General features: G+C 45.0%; 4 protein-coding genes across 4 annotated transcripts; 3 read left to right on the top strand and 1 right to left on the bottom strand.

Moving 5' to 3' along the window:
- Window positions 1–213: 213 nt before the first annotated feature.
- LOC124708858 lies at window positions 214–1,868 on the top strand. Its single transcript, XM_047240503.1, has 7 exons — window positions 214–240; window positions 390–479; window positions 677–766; window positions 876–965; window positions 1,087–1,158; window positions 1,240–1,368; window positions 1,836–1,868. Exons 1-7 carry the CDS (start codon window positions 214–216, stop codon window positions 1,866–1,868), a joined length of 531 nt encoding a protein of 176 aa, XP_047096459.1.
- Window positions 1,869–12,065: 10,197 nt separating this feature from the next.
- Window positions 12,066–13,407, top strand: LOC124674335 (zinc finger BED domain-containing protein DAYSLEEPER-like). Its single transcript, XM_047210376.1, has 4 exons — window positions 12,066–12,554; window positions 12,637–13,126; window positions 13,211–13,272; window positions 13,364–13,407. Exons 1-4 carry the CDS (start codon window positions 12,447–12,449, stop codon window positions 13,394–13,396), a joined length of 693 nt encoding a protein of 230 aa, XP_047066332.1. The 5' UTR covers window positions 12,066–12,446; the 3' UTR covers window positions 13,397–13,407.
- A 1,858-nt stretch (window positions 13,408–15,265) lies between these two features.
- On the top strand, window positions 15,266–16,097 carry LOC124674325 (26.2 kDa heat shock protein, mitochondrial-like). Its single transcript, XM_047210364.1, has 2 exons — window positions 15,266–15,530; window positions 15,651–16,097. Exons 1-2 carry the CDS (start codon window positions 15,266–15,268, stop codon window positions 16,088–16,090), a joined length of 705 nt encoding a protein of 234 aa, XP_047066320.1. The 3' UTR covers window positions 16,091–16,097.
- An 846-nt stretch (window positions 16,098–16,943) lies between these two features.
- LOC124708846 (O-fucosyltransferase 7-like) lies at window positions 16,944–21,016 on the bottom strand. The gene is made up of 12 exons (XM_047240494.1): window positions 20,840–21,016; window positions 20,679–20,756; window positions 20,467–20,569; window positions 20,309–20,376; window positions 19,195–19,283; window positions 18,928–19,108; window positions 18,697–18,825; window positions 18,470–18,603; window positions 18,157–18,370; window positions 17,888–18,072; window positions 17,712–17,807; window positions 16,944–17,632 (listed from the first exon to the last, which is right to left on the bottom strand). The coding sequence occupies exons 1-12, from the start codon at window positions 21,014–21,016 to the stop codon at window positions 17,500–17,502; spliced, it is 1,587 nt and encodes a 528-aa protein (XP_047096450.1). The 3' UTR covers window positions 16,944–17,499.
- Window positions 21,017–21,362: the final 346 nt, after the last annotated feature.

Below are 21,362 nucleotides of genomic sequence, written 5' to 3'. Positions count from 1 at the left end.
CGAGTTCCTTTTCGGTATTCATATTACTCCATCTGTTTCCTGAAACTAGTCTGAGATTACATGATAGATAGTGTTTATATACATTTAAATTTTGACAAATCTCTACAACTTTGGTGGGATGGAGGAAGTATTACACATGTTTCTCTCTGGTTGTCCGCTAAATCTGAACCTTCTTGTGACTAACTCGTCAATGTTGTTTTCAATCAACAGCCTATGGAAGTCGACTACCCTCCCCTCGCAGTAAGTGGCTTCAGTTCGTGCATACATTAAACACAGCACAGATCATTCCGTCAAAAGCATCACTACCAATGAGCGACCTCTTCATTCACATGTGGGAATCAATAGTTCCTCCTAGTTGCAACCTGTTGCATATAACCTCGGTGTGGCAGGTCGTGATGCCAGAGAGCGTGGAGTGTGCGGTAGAAAAGCGTCCTGGCGGTCGTTTCAAACGCATAGCCCAGAAAAAGAAAGCTTACAAAGTAAGATACACTCACTATTTTACATCCTCGTGTTTGTGTTTCTGCTATGAGTACGTCTTATCAGGCAAGTTACAGGACACAAACATAGCTTTCAGTTTTCATTTATCAACTCAGCCACAACTCACCATTTGCTATCTTCAGCCCTGCATAGAAACACATTTTAAATCAATTGCTCTGCTCTTATTGGTTGTGGTCAGGAGAAGAAGTTGTGGCCGGCAGCAGGCTCCAAGTCTGCCGAGAGTGGCTGCAATGATCCAGACGGCAAGGTCGACTACGTTCCCGTGGAAGTGAGTTTTCAATTTGCTCTGCTTTGCTTAAGAAAAAGTATCTTCACATCATTGCAACACACAGTTCCTCGTCCTTGCTACAACTTCTTGTCTGGCCTCACTATGGCAGGTCGTGCGGTCAGAGGGCATGGCGAGTGAGGAAAAAAAGCATTCCGGCGCTCCCTTTAGACCTGGAATCTTTAAAAATCAAATTTACACAGTAAGATACAGTCCCTTAAACATCCTTGCGTTTGTATATAAATCAAAACTCAAATATCTCAAGCCACATATATAAACAGACACTGAACTCGTTGATCTGCATCCCATTGGTTGTGTTACAGAGGAAGAGAAAGTGTCGGGCAGCAGCCTCCAAGTCTGCTAAGAGTGAAAAGGACGGTAATATTGTGCCGGCGGTAAGGTCCTACACGAAATAATCTAACTGGAGAAATATACCGTATGAACAGATTTCTCTGATTTGATTGGTGTTGTTGCAGAGGAAGAGAGGGAGGCCAGCAGGCTCGAAGTCTGCTAAGAGTAAAATGGGGCGCAGACCAGCATTGGTCGAAACGAGCAGCAGTAGAAGTGAGCGCAAAAGAAATAAAGATGGTGAATCTGACCCAACGGTAAGGAGTGAGACATTTTGTAGACCGAGCTACATGTAGCTCTTTTTTAGAAAATTTCGAAAATGGCATTTTAAAGTTTCGAAAAATTCTGAGAAAAATCCTGCATGCAGGTAATAGTGTATTCTATAAATGTGAAAATAATCAACTTGAAATAGTTTGTATTTTAGGCTGTGCAAAAATAACAAATGTGGAAATCTGAAGTAGTGAAGGGTGCAAATTTTGAAAACCTACAATTTTTTTGTCATTTTTGTGTGGCCTATGAGGTGCTTTGAGTTGAGATTGGACTACATCATTATGAAAATCTATATTACTGTTCAGAATTTTTTGGAACTGCAGAATATCGTTTTCAAATTTTTCAAAAAACTGTCCTACTTATAGCCCGGGCTACATTTGCAGTTTCCGCAACAGTAAGGTCCTATATGGAATCATTTAATATTTCGTCATAACGATGTTTCTGTTACTTGAAGCTCGAAAGAATCACTTCCTCACATATCACATAGTTTTCTGTTACAAAAGAAACATATGACGCCACTAATAATTGGGTGCAAACGGAGCAATATGATTGTCACACTTTAGACCGTGGGTGGCTTATTCTGCTATTCAAAAAAATTCTTACTGGCGCAATTTACTAACTATGAACAAATGTGACTCGACAGGTACGACCTGCCTTGAAAAAAGCCATGAAGTTACAGGAAAATTTACCAGGACAATATCCAAGCTTCACCAAGCTCATGCTGAAGTCAGAGGTCGTTCGGACTTTTTGGCTGGTAAGTTTCTGTAGGTGTTTGAGTGTATATATGTCGAATGCCGGATAACCTGGTACTACTTCATATTAGAAACTGCACATTGCTATCATTTTATCCGATGAAAGATTAAATTACAAGCCAAGCACATTGCTATCATTTTATCCGATGAAAGATTAAATTACAAGCCAAGTGTCACAAATTAATTTAACTTCTCTTTTGTTCCATTGCATTTGACTTCTGTGTTTTCTTTCAGGGTCTCCCGAGTCACTTTCGGAAAAGCAATCTTCCAAACTATAATATTGATATTACATTAGAAGATGAGCATGAGAAGAGCTATCATGTAAAATACCTAGGTGGTGGCAAGAGCAAGGGTCTCAGTGGCGGGTGGGTTAAATTTTCGAAAGATCATAAACTTAAGGTCAATGATGCCACGGTCTTTCAACTGGTTGAACCGACGAAATTTAAGGCAAGTACTTCAGAGATGTTTCATCAACTGCTCCATGAATCATTCCATGTGATTATGTTTTCAAATGCAAGGCAGGATCACTGCCCATACCCATACTGATCTGATCGGTAACTGGGTATTGTTTTCAGGTGTATATAATAAGAGAAAAGGAGTTGACTACAACGGATGATCCAGAGGTCACCAGAACCAGCAGCCCAGCACCGGACAATGATGCCAACAACCTAGATAGTGAAGAAGCATTTGATGGCATTGATGGCATGAGATCTTCAGGTGACCCAGACACCGGTTTCGATGGCCTGAAGAGCTTCAGGGAATTCAGTATCGCCATTGATGGCATCGACCATGATTTTTTCCCTGACAGCCAGCGCATGACGTACTACAAGCTCTGCCGCGACAGGAAGGCATTGCTCCACAGGCATCTGATCAAGAACATAAGCCCTACACTGGTTGCCGCAGTTATCATGCGGACCATCAGCATCTCCGAGGGCATCAGGGCCTTCTCGGTTGCTTCTTCTTGTTCTCGCGAGGACCTCGCCAACTGGAAGAAGACCCTGGAGGGCTTGGAGCTCATGGGTATGGACGTTGCTTTCCTGCGGCAAAGCGTCGACGACTTCTTAGCCTCCTCGCTGCCCGGTCCCATCCGTGCAGCACAACGGCTAAGAAGAGGCCAAGCTCGAGAAGGGTCGTGCCGCGCTGAAGCTGGTGTTGGAGATGGCGTCTCTGGTCTGACGGCTATGAATGCAGAAACAACAGAGATGGAGTCGAGTGCGAGGAAGGATGCGTAAGCTACGCGGGGGTTGGCGATTTCACCATGGTGGCGATATTACAGGCAACATTCTGTGCACATCTTCAGTATTTTATCTTTGGGGAAAGAACATCTTTTGTTGCCGTATTTCCTAGTCTGAATCTATGGACCCGTGTGTGTGCCTTTTACATCGAGTTCAGATCTCTAGCCTTGTTGTGTCCCTTGGTTGAATCCATGTATCATGTGAAGTATGAACCGTGGGTACAGTTCTCAGCTTATTTCTTCCATATTCTGCTGCGCCTCTTTTTCCACAGATGTGAGATATGGCAAACGACTTGTTTTCGTGTTGTCAGATTTCGTGTGTAACTCTGAACTCAGACTGCTCATCTAGGAACAACTCTGCATGATAAAAAAAGCAGAGTGACATTCTTAAGAAACATCTCTTGATATATCTCGAATCGTGGTACATACACACTACACTTACACACAACTACATCACATCTTAGAAACAGAGATGGAGAGGAATTACATGTGAGCATCCATGATAGCAACTTGTGTTGTTCAAAGCGAACATAGCAGCAGGAAGCGCATTTTGTTAGCTGGTTGCTGGCAACCTTCACCGTGGTTTTCTGAGAAAACGCAAAACCTTCACCGTGGTATTCAGTCTATATATGTGTGCTGCTTAGCCGAAACAGCCGAAGATCTTCTGGGCCACTGTCTCCTGGCACCGGATCATCTCCTCCTAGGGTTTCTACCATCTCGAGGGGCGAATCCTGCACGGCCTGTGTCACTGGTTCGACCTTAATCTCAGCAAATCCAGGAGAGAGTCCTCTTTCTTATTTTCAACATTATCACAGACAAAGTAACATGTGCCTCATTTGCTCCTTCTGGCTTTAACTACTCCGATTTATTTTGCAAAGTCAATATCAATTACATTCAACTACTTTGTACTTGTATGCTTCTAGTCTGCTCGCTTCGTGGTTGCTTCTATGCTCTAAATCTTCAGACAGATCACAGATGATGCATGCATCAGCCACGACCCAAGTACCGTACCAGACCATATCAGGAACCTGAATGAAGATTCAGTATCCATCGTTTTACCCACAAGCTAATTTTTTTGGGGTGTAATGCCTCAGTTGACTGGAGATCTGAGAAACAACACCCATTGAACTAGAAACAAATACTCCCTCCTATCCTTTTTAATTAACTTGGATTTAGTATAAGATGTAATTAAAATGAGTCGGAAGAAGTAACATATATACGAATTGAACTACCAGTAGTTTTGAAAAGTTATTCAATGAAGATCGGTCGGTTTGGTGCTAAGACTATGGAACCACACCTAGGGCTGCGGAAATGGACTATTGCTTCTTGTTGTGAATTTACCAAAAGATGCCCAAGCAAAAAAAGAGTGTGTGGGTTCTGTGTATGCTATTGATAGCTCTTAGTTAAATAATATTAAAGAAATAAAAGTCACGATGGCAATTTTATCCACGGATCCGGGTATCCACGGATATTCGACCCGCTGGGCACGGGTATGGAGGGTTGATTGTGTCCACGGATTTCATGGGGCGGATATCCGATAATTCATGGAGCGGGCACGGATAGAGCTTTTGCTCCGTGGATATTCGATGGATATCCAACTAATATGTGGGACCCACATGTCAGTGACACATGCGATTTTACCTACGATTAGCTGCCCTTTTTAGGTCCAAATCACAAAACCCTTAATTTAAGCCTTAATAATTTCATACTGTAAATAATCATGGAACCGCCGGCCGCATTTACTGTGCCTCTTCGTTGATTGCTCCGCCTCCTCGTTTATACGATTGCTTGCCATAATGGACTAATCGATCCATCTCCTCCCTATCGCTAAATAAGAAATACCCTGGCTCCGGGCTCCCGCACGAAATCTCCTGCAAAATACCGTCGCCCCTCGGAAGCAGGCGGCGAGGGAAGGTGCAGCGCCGCGCCGCACCAGTCCGTCGTCACCTTCCCTGCCACCTCTCCAGATCGACGGACCCCCGATCAACCTTGGCGCCCGTTCCGCCCTTCTTCTCCGGTGGCTGCTGGAGTGCTGGTAAGACGCTGTTCGTCCCGTCCGTCCGTTCCGCCCCTTCTCTGCCTAATCCATCTCATATTGCTGCTGTTCCCTGTACCTACTGATGTACAAAGAGATAGTTTCTAACCTGAATGCTCTAAGAGCTGTGGCGGCTAGGTCAGGAAGAAGGGAACGAGTCCCTTATAAAGCATCTTCAGAACACTCTCTAACATAGGCCACATGGGCCAAGTAGGTAAGTCACACAGCCAGGCCCAATACCTCTTCAACACTCTCCCTCAAGATGGGTGATAGATATCTATCATTCCCATCTTGTCACATGCCAGGTTGCATTCTCTGGTTCCCAAACCTTTGGTTAAGCAATCTGCAATTTGTTGCGCTGATCTGACATGCTCTATCTTGATGATCCCATCATCGAGTTTTTCTTTGATGAAGAATCTGTCTATCTCAATATGCTTTGTTCTCGTCATGCTCGCACCTGGGTTATGTGCTAGGTTAATAGCGGACACATTGTCACACCATACATTTATGCAGCTATTCTTCAACACCTTTAGTTCACTTAACGCATTCCTTACCCACAACATTTCACTCAGCCCTTGAGACATGGCCCTATATTCTGCTTCAGCTCGTTGATTTGGAAACCACTTGTTGTTTCTTGCTCCTCCATGACACCAAGTTTCCTCCAAGGAAAACACAATACCCCGAAGTTGATCTTCCGTCATCTAGGCAACTTGCCCAATCAGCATCACGAGTATCCATCGACATCAAGATGTCCGTTGCTCTTGAACCACAAGCCCTTTCCTGGAGTTCCTTTCAAGTATCGCAAGATTCTGTAGACTCGCTTCAAGATGTTCACTTCTAGGCTCATGCATATATCTCGCTCACTACACTCACTGCAAAGGCAATGTCTGGTCGTGTATGACATAGATACAACAGCCTCCCAACTAGTCTCTGATATCTCCCTTTATCCACATGATCCCCTGATTGTGCTCGTCACTTTATGATTTTGATCGATTGGGGTTGAAGCTGCACGACAGCCCAAGCATACCAACATCACCGAGAAGATCCAAAGTATACTTTCTTTGAGACAGAGCTATTCCTTTTGCCGACTCGGCCACTTCTATACCAAGAAAGTACTTTAGTCGGCCAAGATCCTTTACTTCAAAGGCCTTACTCAAACACTTCTTTAGCCTTGCTATCTCTCCTTCGTCATCCCCAGTAATAATGATATCATCCACATACACCGCAAGAATAGTAATCTTTCCCTTAAAATGTCTATAAAACACTGTATGGTCCCCATTGCATTGTCTGTATCCCATGTCACAAACTGCACGCCTGAATTTGTCAAACCAAGCTCTCGGGGACTCGTTTCGGTCCATAAAGAGATTTTTTCGCCTACATACCTTGCCCGTGGTTTCAGCTGAAGAGAAGCCAGGTGGAATTTCCATGTAAACTTCTTCATGCGGATCTCCATGTAGAAAAGCATTCTTAACATCAAGTTGGTGTAACGGCCACCCAAAATTTGTTGCACATGATATCAAAATCCTCACCGTGTTCATCTTCGCCACCGGTGCAAAGGTCTCATCATAATCGATGCCATAGGTCCGGGTGTACCCTCTTGCCACAAGTCTTGCCTTGTATCTTTCAATCTTTCCTTGTGCATTTTGTTTCACAGAGTGTAAACCCATTTACAACCGACAGCCCTTTTTCCCGTTGGAAGAGTTACTAACTCCCAAGTTTTGTTCTTTCTCAATGCCTCGTAGTTCTTCCAACATGGCAGCACGCCATTTTTTGTCCTCCTTTGCTACCTTCCAGTCGCGTTGGAATAGATACTCGATCGTAGGGAAGCAACAAATGCTTTGTAGGAAGGAGACAGGGCTTCATATGACACAAAGTTGCCTATGTCGCATTCATCATACTTTTTATGTAGTCTCCCAACACAAGCCCGAGTTCCTTTCCTTAAAGCAATTGGTAGATCCATTTGTCCTTCTCCCATCGTTGTCGAGTCCCGGTCAACTTGACTTTCACTCGATGAAACGATCTCAGAGTTATCCTGATGTTCAACTTGTAACTCTTGTTGCTCCCCCGAACATGTTGCGCACCCACCTGTCTTCTACTATAAACTTGAAGATTTTGTTCCTCATTCAGCCTTCTCCATCTCTCGCGGTAAATTCCGGCCTTCTCCACCTCCATCCCTGTCTTCCCGGAATGAGACCCACTATTGGTTGAGGTTGTGGTTCTGAGATTGTCTGCCCCTGCATCAGTTCACTCTCCCCCTCTTGACCAGTCCCGTGAGCTGGAAAATGGTCAAGATCTTCGAATAATATGCTCAGATCAGTCTTCTCTCCATAAAATGGTTCAGATTCCCGAAAAGTGACATCCATGCTCACAAATGTTCTTCGTTCTGAAGGGCTCCAACACTTGTAACCTCTTTGTCTAGAAGAATACCCGAGAAAAATACATTTCAGAGCTCGAGGATCCAGTTTGCTCACTGAGGGCCTGTGATCTCTAACAAAGCATGTGCATCCAAATAGTTTTGGAGGAACAACAAATGTATTATCCTTCAGAATTAATTCACATGGTGATTTCATACCTGTCACCCTCAATGGCGTACGGTTGATCAAATAAGTTGCAGTCAGGACAGCTTCACTCCAGAGAAATTTAGGCACGTTCATGGTGAACATTAAGGCCCGAGCAACCTCCAGTATGTGACGATTTTTCCTTTCAGCCACACCATTCTGTTGAGGCGTATTTGGACATGATGTTTGATGCAAGATTCCCTGCTCAGACATGAAAGCACCAAATATTTTGTTAACATATTCCGTACCATTGTCAGTGCGAATAGCTTGTATTTGTACATTGAACTGATTCTGCACAAGAGCATAGAATTTTTTGAAACACGGGAACACTTCATCCTTGTGTCTCATGAGGTAGATCCAAGTCATCCGTGAGTAACAGTCAATAAAGGTTACAAAATACTTTGCGCCACTTATAGATACCACTTGGACATGTCCATACATCGAATGAACCAACACAAACGGAGAGATACTTCGATCCCCTTACTCACATAAGAGGTTCTAGTATGTTTGGCATACTCACAAGCATCACACTTGAGCTTGCTTCTGTCAACACCCCTCATTATATCAGGAAATATTTGATACATTTTGTCAAAAGAGACATGTCCCATTCGACAGTGATGGATTAGAGCTCTAGTCTCCTTGTCTTCAGTGACAGCCACCAGTCCTTGATTCCCATCCTCGCTTGGCACGCTGCGGTCCATGTACCACAGTCCGCTATGCCTGGTCCCAGTCCCAAGCTTCCTGCTCGTCGCCCTCTCCTGTATCGAGCACATATATCTGTTAATGGTCACTTGACAGTCAATCCGATCAACCGAGTGCACCGAGAGACACTAAGTTCACAGGAAAGGCAGGCACATATAACACCGATGATAGTTCAATAACGGGATTACATTTAACTGTCCCAACTCCTCTAATAGGTTGTCTCTGTGCCATCCGTCGTATGTATAGTTTCTGATGTGTAGGAGAATATTGAATATAGGACTCAAATTCCTTCGATTTCCAGTAACATGTTTGGATGCCCCGAGTCTAATACCCGGCCTCTATTAATTGAATGTGCCGCTACCGATGCATTTTCAGTATTACCTTTATTGGTGTCGACAAAGTTGGCGAAGTTGCCAAAGCTTGAAGTAGTAGCTTCGATCCCTCTCTAGGCTCTATGGTTACGAGGTTGTTTGCCTTCACTTGATGCAGCCATATTTGCCCTATGAGCCCCTTCTCCATGCCAAGGACCAAGCAACCCGACCACGGCCACCTCTGTTGTTGTTGCCAACCCAACCACGACCACCTCTGTGGTTGTAGCCACCTCTGTGGTTGTAACCACCACCTCTGTAGTTGTATCCTCTTCCTCTTCCCCTTATTGATGAAGTACAAAATCTGCTCAAGTGCCCTGATTCTCCACAGGTAAAACAGTCTCTTGTTTCATTCCTTGTTGTCATTGCAAAGGCAGATTGCAGAGACTGTTCGCCGCGTCCGCAGATTTTAGACGGACCTCCTCTTGTGACATGGCTGAGATAGCTTCATCAAGGGAAGGAAGCTTGGGCTGGTGCAGTAAGGTAGCACGTCTCGCTCTCAAAACAGGAGTTCAGCCCCTTCGTAAACTTCATCACACGGCGGCGTTCCACATATTGTTTAACAGTCACCACACACTCGAATGAGGAAGCTCTAGGGGATCACGGTGATCCAAATCAGACCGAGACGCCGCAACTCAGCCACATACACCATCGGGTCCTTCTCACCTTGACGCAAATCGTGCACAGACATCCTCAATCTGCGCCATCAGCATCAGATTTCCCTTTCCCGAGTACAATTTCGACAAAGTACTCCAAACCTCCGCAGCATTTGGAAGCCCCTCAGCTGAAGCAGCAATAGAGGGGTTCAAAGAGTTCAGCAGCCAAGCAAAAATCAAGGAGTCTGTTGCACTCCATTTCTTCCAGTCTGCACTCCCCTTATCTTCCGGTTCAGCAGCACTTCCTTGAACATGCCCATCCAGGCCTTTTGTCCTCAGAATGAGCAATGCTCTCCTTGACCAACTCAGGTAGTTGCTCATCCCTTCTAACTTTACCTCATTTGGCATGAGCTCCACCTTCTGCACCATCTCTGCTTGTGAAACACGAGCAACACCCCCTTCAGCAGAAGTGCTCTCAGCATTCTTGGCCACGAGAAGCTGGGCCAGCTTCTCAAGAGCTGTTGTGAGCTCGTCCCCCATCTTGCACAGCACCAGCAGACACTCCTCCCACTTCCTCTCAGCACACCACCACCACCTGCGCAGTCCTCCCAGCTCCACCTTAGGCCACTGCTGCAGTCACCATCGCCACCTCCATCGCCCCTTGCTCTGATACCATGATGTACAAAGAGATAGTTTCTAACCTGAATGCTCTAAGAGCTGTGGCGGCTAGGTCAGGAAGAAGGGAACGAGTCCCTTATAAAGCATCTTCAGAACACTCTCTAACATGGGCCACATGGGCCAAGTAGGTAAGTCACACAGCCAGGCCCAATACCTCTTCAACACCTACTAATCCACCTTCAATTTATTCGTCAATCCTCATAGGGCAGCCTCACGATTTTGATCAAATGCCGCCAGTCGGGAGAAACGGACATGGGCGAGCGAGAGGAACGACAGCAGCCACCACACGATCTGCAACAGCAGCAACCCGTCAAGGTATTGTTATCTGTAACCTAGCTTAGTAATCAGTGGTAGAGATTGTGTGTTATTTGGATATATTGATCCCCTCGTGGATGAATACAACACTGCTTCGGGCAGAAATATGTTAGTTGCCTGTACTCTAGCTTAGTGTGTATCATTGCTTAGTGCGTATCATTGCCTTCTGAATATTAACCTAACATATTTCTGAATGCAACACTCTAGCTTACTGTGTATCATTGCCTGTACTCTATATATCGAGCCCCTCATGGATGAATACAACACTACTTCCTCCCTCTGCAATGATGTTGTATTTTTCTGTCTGTTTAATTTCGTCGCCTCATGATGTTATTTGTAACAGGGATATTTGCAGCGGATGACTCAACAACAACTCCGGGCAGCAACACTTCACAAGCTGTAGAGAACTCAGCTGCCGATGCTCCTCTTGCAAATCCACAGTCGTCACAAGGTATTGTTGATGTTGAGGCGACAGTAGACCAAGCTGTTGTTAGTAGGGGGTCTAATAAGAGAAAGCTTACATCTGATGTGTGGGAAGATTTCACAAAACAATTAATTAATGGGAAGAACAGAGCTATATGTAATTGGTGTCATCATGATTTTGCTCGGAGAATCAAACTCCGTACAACGCACTTACGGAACCACCGCAGCACATGTCCTCGCTAGGCATGCACCAATTGGCCCTAAACAACAGAAATTGAAGTTGTCGAAAGATATTGATGGAAGTGTAAGTTTAGAGAATACTAATTTCAATCAAGAAGTGGCTAGAAAAGAGCTTGCATTGATGATATGTGTGCATGAGTACCCTTTGTCAATTGTTGATCACTCCCGCTTCCGTAAGTTCTGCAATTGTTTGCAACCATTGTTCAAGGTGGTGTCGAGAAATACTATTAGGCAGGATATTATTAATATGCATCAAGTTGAAAGAGATAGCATGGTGAAGTTCTTTGCAAATTTTCAAAACCGTGTTGCCATAACGACGGACTTGTGGACAGCTAACCATCAAAAGAAAGGGTATATGGCTGTTACTGCGCATTATATTGATGGTTCATGGAATCTAAAGAGCTTTCTTTTAAGGTAAAAACAAATAATGTTTAGTTATTTTCATTTCCTGATGAATTTTATTTATTCATCGCTGATCCATTTGTATATTTTTTTTCTTAGGTTCATGTATGTCCCATGTCCACATAACGCTGAAGTGATATGCGAAGCTCTACATGCATGTCTTGTTGAGTGGCACCTTGAGAAGAAGATATCCACGGTGACGTTGGATAATTGCACATCAAATGATAAAGCCATGGAAATTCTGCCAGATAAGTTGGATACTAAATCTCTTATGTTGGAGGGTAAATATTTGCATATGCGTTGTGCCGCACATATATTAAATCTGATTGTAAAAGATGGTTTGAATGTTATGGAGTTTGGGATTGAGAGGGTACGTGATAGTGTTGCATTTTGGTCGGCTACACCTAAAAGGCATGAGAAATTTGAAAAAATGGCACGTCTGATGAACACGGAATACACATCTAGGCTATCTCTTGATTGCAAAACTAGATGGAATTCAACCTACCTTATGCTAACTTGTGCATTGCAATACAGAGATGTTTTTGCAAGACTTAGTATACGTGAAAAAAGTTTAATTGTCCAACTAATGAAGATTGGGAGTTTGCGACAGAGGTTTGTGAGAGGCTGAAAGTATTCTTTGATGTAACAGAGATATTGTCAGGCCAGAAATATGTTACAGCAAACATCTTTTTCCCCAAAATTTGTGGTATTCGTTTGGCAATACGTAAATGGCATTCTAGTGACAATCAACTTATAAGAGATATGTCTGATGAAATGAAGGATAAATTTGAGAAGTATTGGACAGATGTTCATGGTCTCATGGCTGTTGCAACCGTCCTTGATCCACGGTTTAAGCTTCACATACTGCAGGTACGGAGTTTTCATTTGTTGATATTTTTTATGCATGTTCTTACTTCTTAGTTTCTTATGTTAGTATGTTATAATGTTGCAGGCTTTATTTCAGAACTTATATGGATATGAGCATGCGGTCAAAGAAGTTGCAAAGATAAGGCAACTAATGTTATCTTTATTGGATGAATACCAACAACCCTCCGATGTTGCGATGCCAAATATTGAAAGTACTTCTACTGGTGGTGGTGGTGTGGATGAAGTTTATGAGATATTTGATGAATATATGAATTCAAAGCCTGCTGCCTCCGCTTCCCAAGTGCGCACAGAGTTGGACTTGTACTTGGAAGAGGACCCTCTCCCTCGAACACAAGAGCTAGACATCATTGGTTGGTGGAAGTTTGGAGGTATTAAGTACCCTACTTTGCAAATGATTGCTCATGATATATTACCTATTCCCGTCACTTCAGTAGCATCGGAGTGTGTCTTTAGTGCTAGCGGGAGATTAATTAGTGCACATCGTAGTCGACTTGCACCAAAAATAGCAGAAGCTCTTATGTGTATGCAATCATGGTCTCGAGCGGACATGTTAGGTAATTCATTTCTACATTCCCACTATGTTCTCTGACTACAGTAAGATATGAAATCTAAGTTCTTTATTTTTTAAATTGTATTAGGTGAGATTCATGGTGATCTCCTTGCTGTCCAGAATGTTCTTGAAGATGAACAAGAAGAAATGGTACTGTCCAAAAAGCTCTTATTTACTTGCTTTAAATATTTATTCTTTTGATGTGTCACTTTGCTAAGCTTTGGTGCTTTTTCAATTGTAGGATTCCAATGAATCAATTGTCACTGAAGAATGACTGAATGAGGCTACAATAATCCAAGATTCAACTCAACCTTTCTACTATCTTTTGCTATATAGCTTTAACGCATTAGATGTTGTGTTGGGATCTTGTAATAAAAAACATTGTCTATATATGTTCCGTGAGATTGAAATGAGACATCTATTGTATGGTGTGATTGTGTGATATTTAACATATTATAAGTACTATGTGATTGATATATTGTTGCTTTGATATTCCTATGAATTGTCGACATAATTATGGCTGCCATGCTACTAAAATATTGTCGAAATGCTGCCAAAATATTTAAGTTAGCTTATTATTGATGAAATGCACGTGAAATATTGCTGAAATGGTACTCAAATTTTATGGGCATGGATATCCATGGATATCCGGGTATCCATCGGATTTGGATTTGGGGCGACATCCATGCCCACGAATACTTTCGTGGGCGGGGCAGAGCGAGGATGATGGATTTGGGCATGGATCTGGTTTTCCTATATCCGTCCAAACCCGCTCCATTGCCATCCTTAAATAAAAGTTGTATGCATTGTTTTGATGCAAAGGCTAAGGCTTCGCCTCCATGTCGTAAAAAAAATAGAGAATAAATCGATGTAGATACAGGCACACTAATTCAGCGCATCGGAACTCTTCCTCTCCTCTCTTTTATGCAGTTAAAAAGATGCAATCACAAGATCTTGCAATTCACAATGTAACATGTGAGTTGAATAAAATTTGGCGTCTCCGGTGCCTTGTCATGTTCAAAATAAGGTTTTTGTTTCTAAGCAATATAGACGTACCGTTTATGTTTCATGACTTGTCTTGCGAAGTCGAGCGTCACAAATTCCAAAATTAACATGCTCACATTTCAAAAGTTCACCTATAAATGAATGACCACCCGTCCACCCTGAATCTACATATGTTTCAGCACTTCTTTTTCTCTATCAAAGAAGAAAACAGCGAACCGCCCGAAAAGTGCTTTTAGCACACGAGCTCCAGTGCTCTCGCTCACTTAAAAAAATTAAAAAATGTTTTTACAAGTTATAAAAAATTATGAAAATAATTCTGTAGATTACCAATGATACATCCCACAGTCATGGAAAATCCTAATCCAAAATTCTTTTTATTTTGACCTGGAAAAAAATGAAAAATTCTGATATGTTTTGGAGATTTGAAAATGACTACTCAGATCTACAATTTTGTTATTTTTGTGTAGCTCAAAATATTAAGTATTTGAAATTGATTTTTTGACCGTTTGTGGGATACATCATTAACTATGTGCGGATTTTTTTCCAGAATTTTTTACAACTCAAAACTATTATTTTTAATTTTTTTTAAAAACGAGATCACTGGTGCCCATGTGCACCAAATCTCTGTCCCCGAACCGCCAAACTTTTCAAACGCAAAACCATACGTACTGCAATTCTGGCCGTTGCAAGTCTGAGGACTGAGGGCATGTTTGGATGCCCTCCACACTTTGCCACACCGTAGGAATGCCATGAATGGCAGGGCACTGCCACTGGTCGTACATGAACCAATACGAATCCTAAAGCGATCGTGGTACCGCTGCTCTGGAAGCCTCGAGGCCTCGCTGGCAGTCTCCAGAGATCTCCAGAACCTTCTAACCCCATCTTCACCCCCTCCGCCCTCAAAAACCCCAATGGCAGGGCACTGATCGTACTAACACGAATCCTAAAGCAGTGGCACTCCTGTTCCGGAATACTCGAGGCCTCACCAGAGTTCTCTAGAACCTTCTAACCCCTTCTCCATCCCCTTGCCCAAGAAAGCTCCCCCCTTCAAAACCCCCTCCATTCCCCACCTCCTCCTCCTGTCCACCACAAGAATCCAAAACCACAGCAGAGAGAGAGAGAGAGAAGAGAGAGATCCATGGCTTCCGCCGTCGCTTGCAAGGGTGCCCCGCTGGCCAGCCTCCTCAAGAAGCTGCTCGCCGAGCCATCGGCCTCCGGCGCGCTCCGCCCGGCCAGCCTCACCGCCGCCCGCCGCCTGCTCAACACCAAGGGCTCGGAGGTCCGCTGCTACGACGACGACGACACCAGCGACGAGAGCGGGTCCGAGTACGAGGACGCCGACGCCGCCGGGGGCCGCCGCCGCCTCGCCCGCGACTTCAACGCGCCCAGCTTCTTCTCGCAGGGTACGTATATACGTGTCCTCGCTTCTCCTCCTTCTCGTTTTTCTTCTTGCGTCGTGGTCGTGCGAACGCTGTGGGGGAGGATGCTAAAAAGATCAGCTTTTGCCGTTCTTGATTTCGCAGACGTGCTCGACCGGTTCGGCGCGCCGACGAGCCTGGGCCGGCTGCTGGATCTGATGGAGGGCGCGACCTCCGGCGCCGGCCTCTCCTCCGCGTCGGCGTCGTCTCCTCGTTGCGGCGGGTGGTCGGTGGCGAAGGAGGACGACGAGGCGGTGTACCTGAAGGTGGTGATGCCGGGGCTGGGGAAGGAGCACGTCAAGGTGTGGGCGGAGCAGAACAGCGTGATGATCAAGGGGGAGGGCGAGAAGGATCCCTGGTCCGGCGACGGCGACGGCGACGAGGGCGCCGCGGTGCCGAGGTACAGCCGCCGCATCGAGATGCCCGCCGACGCGTTCAAGATGGACAAGATCAAGGCCGAGATGAAGAACGGCGTGCTCAGGGTCACCGTGCCCAAGGTCAAGGACGAGGAGCGCAAGGACGTGTTCCAGGTCAAGGTCGAGTAGGGAGGGAGGCGGATCGAGAGTAGTTGCGGTAGTAGTAGTAGTAGTGGTGATGATGGCGAGTGGAGTTGAGAGACGCCTTGTTGATGTGGTGATGTTTGGTGTCTTCGTTGCCCTGCTTTAGTTCTCTGTTCGTCTTGCGTAGTTTCTGATCGAGTGACGGTGAGGTAGTTTTCTGATCGAGTGGTAGTGAATTTGGTCATGAACCTTGTTAATGTCTCCTTGATGAACTGCTTTGGTGGTGAAATTGGTCATGAACCCTGTTGATTTCGACCTGATGAACTGCTTTGGTGGTCAAATTGTGTTGATTTCCTCGTGTCTTCAGATTTACTCCACTTGTTAGCACATCAGGAACTGTATACCAGTTTGCAGTTGTAGTGTTTGCATGATCACAATTTACGATCTTGTGTGGTACTATGAACAGTCACACTGGTGTTGATGAAATTGGTCATGAACTTCGTTGATTTCCTCTCAAGAAAATTAGCAATGGACTTTGTTGATTTCCTCAAATTCAATGTGATGAACCAACTTTGGTGGTTACTGATCGATTTTCGTTGCTCAGTGCCATGAATTAATTGAGTTCATCCCCGCTGTTTTGATTTTCCTTTTTTAGACACTGAACCATGCTCGGCAGAATCTGTTTTGCTTCCTTGAAGAACAGCATCTGTTCCACTTTTCTGTAGCTGTAGCGTTTATATGATTACAACAATATCCCTCCAATATGGCCCTCAGGAGGAGCAGAACTGCAATATGCCTTGACCAAAAACAGAACTGCAATATACAACGACCAAAAGCAAGATAACCTTTTTTTTGTGTGTTGCACAGAGAATTACCAAAGAAATCAGGAAACTCCATGTTAGTGCAATGTAGTTCCTCATTCACTCAAAACGCAAGGAACTCGAAACTCGTTAAGGAGTACCCCACTCCCAGCCAGCTGATAACTATCGAAAATTTGACATGTTTCACCTATATTTTACTTCTCTTTATTGGTCTCACTTACAAGAGGAATTTAATTACTACCAAGGTTACAAATACAGCTCATCTAAACCCTGTACAGCAGTGGTCTCCTCCTCATGCTGCCAAGCAGAAACTATCCTCAGTGACTGTTAGCGTTAAAGATGTTTCAGCTATTACTTTCTCTTTATTGGTCCTACTCAGAACATCGTGTAAACCCCTATACAGCAGCTCTGAATATGACCACGCTGCCATATCTTTTGATTCTCAGAACATTGGCAACTTATTCTGCTCATAGAGCTGCGCCATCCGCCAACGAATCAGTGGACCGTAATGTCATCTAAGCAGAAACTGTAACACTGTGGAAATTTATCAGTGTGCACCATCCATTGCTCTATATACCTGGGAATGGTGAGCAGTGTGGCGAAGACTATCAACGCCAGGATTATGATCAGATGCTAACTAGAGTCATCCTTCGATTGGCAGAAGCAATCAGGAAGAGGGTTCTCGTAAAATGCCTCCTCCGACCTAAACCTATCGCTGCCTTTTGTTCCTGAGACAGGACCTTTCCTTTTTCGAGGAGAACCTTGTCTGAAGAAGAGAGAAAGAACAATGTAAGAAACATAAATGTGAAACAAAGGTCTTCTAGCTCTCACTCCTAGTTTAGTACCTTTTCCGGTGCATTTCTGTTATCATTTGCGATAGCACATCCCCTTCGTTGAGTAATCCACTGTCAACTTTGTCAAACAAACGAACTAATGCCTTCCTGGATCATAGAATGAAAACCATGAAACCAAGTAGGGAACATTGAGGCGATTTATAGACAAGTGCTCGTTGTTGTTTCACCTGTCAGGAATTACTGTTTTCCTGTGGCCATGAAAACGCCGATGACCAGCAACAGCCCGTGCCATGTTCCCAGAGTACGACGGAATAAACACATCACTCTCCACCGAAACAATATAATCCAAAGCTGCCATTTGAGAAGCATATTTTCTGAATGGTCGCAGTTCTTCAGCTGATGCTAGTTTCTCCTGCAAATGGAGATGACAGTCATATGCTGACTGAAGAGCGTCATGCTATGAAACAATAGAAAAAAAAAACAGCAGCATTCATACCTTGCTCATCAGAATTGGGAATCGTGATTGCAACTCAACCATGTGAGATTCACCTCCATATATCTCGCCTGCGGCTATGTAAACTGGGGTGCTCGACGGATATCCTAGGGCAGAAAGAAACATACCAACTTCCTTTGGTGTCAGGGGACAATGACCATCTGATCTTTGCTCTAATGGATCAATGTCTTTCACCTTCCAGTAGGTTGTGTTCTCTCTGTAGCAGCAGGAGAAGAATTCACTCACATAATACTGTCGAGTTTTATAACAAGGTAGAGATGGTGCAACGAGTAATACATATATTTTAAGGCCTTGCCTGATTGATGCGAGCTCATCTGATTCAGTCTGTGACAGACCATACGTGCACCCACTAAAGGCGAGCATATCCTTCTCATACCGTAGATGCAAAGCAATATATGGTCCAAATGATTTCATCCTTTCCACCAATAGCTGCAAATTGGTTGATACTACTTGTCAATGTCTCCCTTAGAAGTTAGAAATATAATAGTACTTCACCATGATAGACGTTAGAGAAGGATTTACATTGCCTAAAGCTTCAATTGGGGGAGCATATCTAAGTGCCTGGAAAAAGGCCCGGCAGCGAAGCTTTTGAATATCAGAAGGGAGGAAGTTGTTTGCCAGGCGGGAATCTGACTTAGCAGCTCGAATAACCTGATACAGATCTTTCATCAGAATAACAGTTCCACACAGTTCCATCCAGCAACTACAAAGGGTTAGTATGCGCAAAAGGGGAAAAAGCTGTAGAATCCAAACCTGGCGGTGCTCCCATAGTGGAGAAATCTCGTCCTGATAATAATCTACTCCAGACCAACTCTTGAAGTGTCTAACAGACTTTGGTGCTTTCACCAATTCCATTGGCAATTTTTTCTCAACTTTCACATCGTTTACCAAAGAACGTATAAAGTGCTCTTCATCAAAGACATCTGAAAAGTTACTGATATTGCAAAACAAAAAAAAAGGATCCTGTCAGTTTTGATCAGTTAAGGGAAGGGCTCAGAGCAAAAACCATCCAGTGTTCACCTTTTGTCGAGCCAAAAGGATTTCTTATCAAGCTCTGGAATTATGAGTGTAGCATTGAGAATACGTGCAACTGCTACCATATCACTGATCTGCCATAAGAATAAGAGCACAACAGTGAAAAGAAGTAACCGGGTGGGATCTCGCATTTAAAGTAAAACTTCACATCATGAATTGATTATCGATTTAGTATAACAAGATATGTATACACTGGATAGAATGAACACAAGTTTCCTCTTCCCATTCTTGCTCAAGTCACATCACACGTTTGTTAAGATATTACTAAGAATAGGAAAAACATCCAAGTTGCAAAAAGATATGTAGTCTCAGTTTCAAGCTCGCCTGAACAAAGCTAGCAAATAATGTTAACTCATCAAATTCAAAAGTACTTGCAGGCATTGATGTCAGTTAGCTGTATGCCCAAAGAGAATGTATTCACTTGGCATGTATCACCTAACAAATCAAGACAGTTCTTTATCAAAAATGCACTGTCCTTTGATGCCACAAATGAAGTACAAGATGGTGACTGAAGTGATGGCACAAATATGACAATAACACATTCAGATGATCATTAAAAAAGAACATAACACCCCAGGACAAGAAATTCAGAATATTGCTGAGACAGCATCCATCCACCAGTCATATTCAGGACTTCATCCTTAAAAGAGTTGAGCCATCCGTGTCTCTTCCACAGATAACCCAGTTAAGCAATAACAGCTTGAAAAGGAAACCAGTTTAGTAGCACACCGACCATTTCAAGCTAATAATGCAAGCATATCTCTTAATGGGGGTTGAAGCATTAGTGGAGTACAAGAATCAAACACCAAATGCGATTGAAGCACGAAAACACTGTTCACCGAACTGACAGAAGCCGGGTGTCTAAACTGGAGCAGCACCAGAACCACCACCAGCACGCATTCATTACAGCACTGGAACACCGCCCACGAGAATTGATGATGAAATGCACCGGAACCTGTCAAACTCTGATGAAACACCCCACATGCAGGCACGCTAGTTTCCAGGCTTTCCACCACGCAAGTCAACACAAACTAGATAATCATTCGTATGCCACGGCAACTAGGGAATTTTTATACTACCAGGATAACGAATCACTCACCCCGGCGCGCATCTGGTTGAGCCCGCCATTTGTGTGCACGAGCAGGTACCCCCTCGATTTCGCCGGACCTGGCGCAGACAAGCCGATCAAAAATTCGAAGCGTGTACTGGGAGAATGTGAGCCAACCGGCGAGATTCTATGAGTGCCGGTGCGCATACGTTTGTACTCCGGCGACGGCGAGACGCAGGGCACGAAGCGGCGGGAGGGCGCCGGCAGCCACAGCCGCTTGTCGGGCGCGGCGTCGTCCGTGGCGCCGTCCAGCTGTCAAATCTAGCGATTAATCCCCAATGTCACGGAACTTGGATGTAACAGAAGAAGGAGGAGAAAATAATGCGACGGCGAGGGACGCGTCGGCGGGCGGGGGAATCACCTTGCGGGAGTGCGGCGAGGCGAGCTGCGGCGGCGCGAACTCCTGCTCCCAGCGCAGCTCCTCGGCCTCCCGCGGCTGCTGCGGCGGCGATTCGTTAGAACAACCCAGATACTTCAATCTGAGAGTGGGGTTGTAGAGAACCCTGAATCGCGCGCGCGTACCTTGGCGAGGCGGTAGGGCGCGCCCGCGGAGGCGGAGGCGGAGGCGGAGACGTGGAGCGCGACGGCGAGCAGCGCGGCGGCGGCGGTGACGGCGGCGCCGGCCCCGGCGAGCGACAGCAGCCACCACCGCACCGCCGCCCGCCGCCCCGCGGACCTCCCCTTGCGCCGCAGCGCCATCGTGCGCTACCGCCCCGTCTCGTGCCTCTCTGTGCCGTCACCGCCGACGCTTTGCTCGGCGCGGCAGCGAGGTCGGGGAGTGCTTTACCTTTTCCTCGCTGGGCCGGGGCGCGTTTGCGTGTAGGGCCGTGGATGCTTCGGTGCTGGCGGGCGGGCGCCGGACGGCGGTGGCGGTGGCGGTGGTGGAGGAGCCAGGAGCGTGGGGTTTTATTCTCGACGGGGGAGCGGATGGCGATGGCGTTTACCACCCGCCGCGGCGTGGTTCCTGCACGGATAGTTCACGGTGGTGGTTATCGCTTTTCAGGCGATTAAACTCGTCTCTTTCGGTGTGATTTTATGGGGACTT

Source organism: Lolium rigidum, chromosome 1 (genome assembly GCF_022539505.1).
Source record: "Lolium rigidum isolate FL_2022 chromosome 1, APGP_CSIRO_Lrig_0.1, whole genome shotgun sequence".
Taxonomy (NCBI): domain Eukaryota; kingdom Viridiplantae; phylum Streptophyta; class Magnoliopsida; order Poales; family Poaceae; genus Lolium; species Lolium rigidum.
Note: the sequence above shows the minus strand (reverse complement) of the source record. Positions and strands in the feature narration are given on the sequence as shown.

What these genes read in the sequence shown, in the direction of transcription:
- LOC124708858 (XM_047240503.1), top strand. Translation starts at nt 214, where the DNA reads ATGGAAGTCGACTACCCTCCCCTCGCA. An exon ending in TCGACTACCCTCCCCTCGCA is followed by an intron (nt 241 to 389) that starts GTAAGTGGCTTC and finishes TCGGTGTGGCAG; the next exon opens with GTCGTGATGCCAGAGAGCGT. An exon ending in TTAAAAATCAAATTTACACA is followed by an intron (nt 966 to 1,086) that starts GTAAGATACAGT and finishes GTTGTGTTACAG; the next exon opens with AGGAAGAGAAAGTGTCGGGC.
- LOC124674335 (XM_047210376.1), top strand. Translation starts at nt 12,447, where the DNA reads ATGTCTGATGAAATGAAGGATAAATTTGAGAAGTATTGGACAGATGTT. An exon ending in TTAAGCTTCACATACTGCAG is followed by an intron (nt 12,555 to 12,636) that starts GTACGGAGTTTT and finishes ATAATGTTGCAG; the next exon opens with GCTTTATTTCAGAACTTATA. An exon ending in AAGATGAACAAGAAGAAATG is followed by an intron (nt 13,273 to 13,363) that starts GTACTGTCCAAA and finishes TTTCAATTGTAG; the next exon opens with GATTCCAATGAATCAATTGT.
- LOC124674325 (XM_047210364.1), top strand. Translation starts at nt 15,266, where the DNA reads ATGGCTTCCGCCGTCGCTTGCAAGGGTGCCCCGCTGGCCAGCCTCCTC. An exon ending in GCCCAGCTTCTTCTCGCAGG is followed by an intron (nt 15,531 to 15,650) that starts GTACGTATATAC and finishes TTGATTTCGCAG; the next exon opens with ACGTGCTCGACCGGTTCGGC.
- LOC124708846 (XM_047240494.1), bottom strand. Translation starts at nt 21,016, where the DNA reads ATGGCGCTGCGGCGCAAGGGGAGGTCCGCGGGGCGGCGGGCGGCGGTG. An exon ending in TCAACCAGATGCGCGCCGGG is followed by an intron (nt 19,284 to 20,308) that starts GTGAGTGATTCG and finishes TTCTTATGGCAG; the next exon opens with ATCAGTGATATGGTAGCAGT. An exon ending in CACTATGGGAGCACCGCCAG is followed by an intron (nt 18,826 to 18,927) that starts GTTTGGATTCTA and finishes GATCTGTATCAG; the next exon opens with GTTATTCGAGCTGCTAAGTC.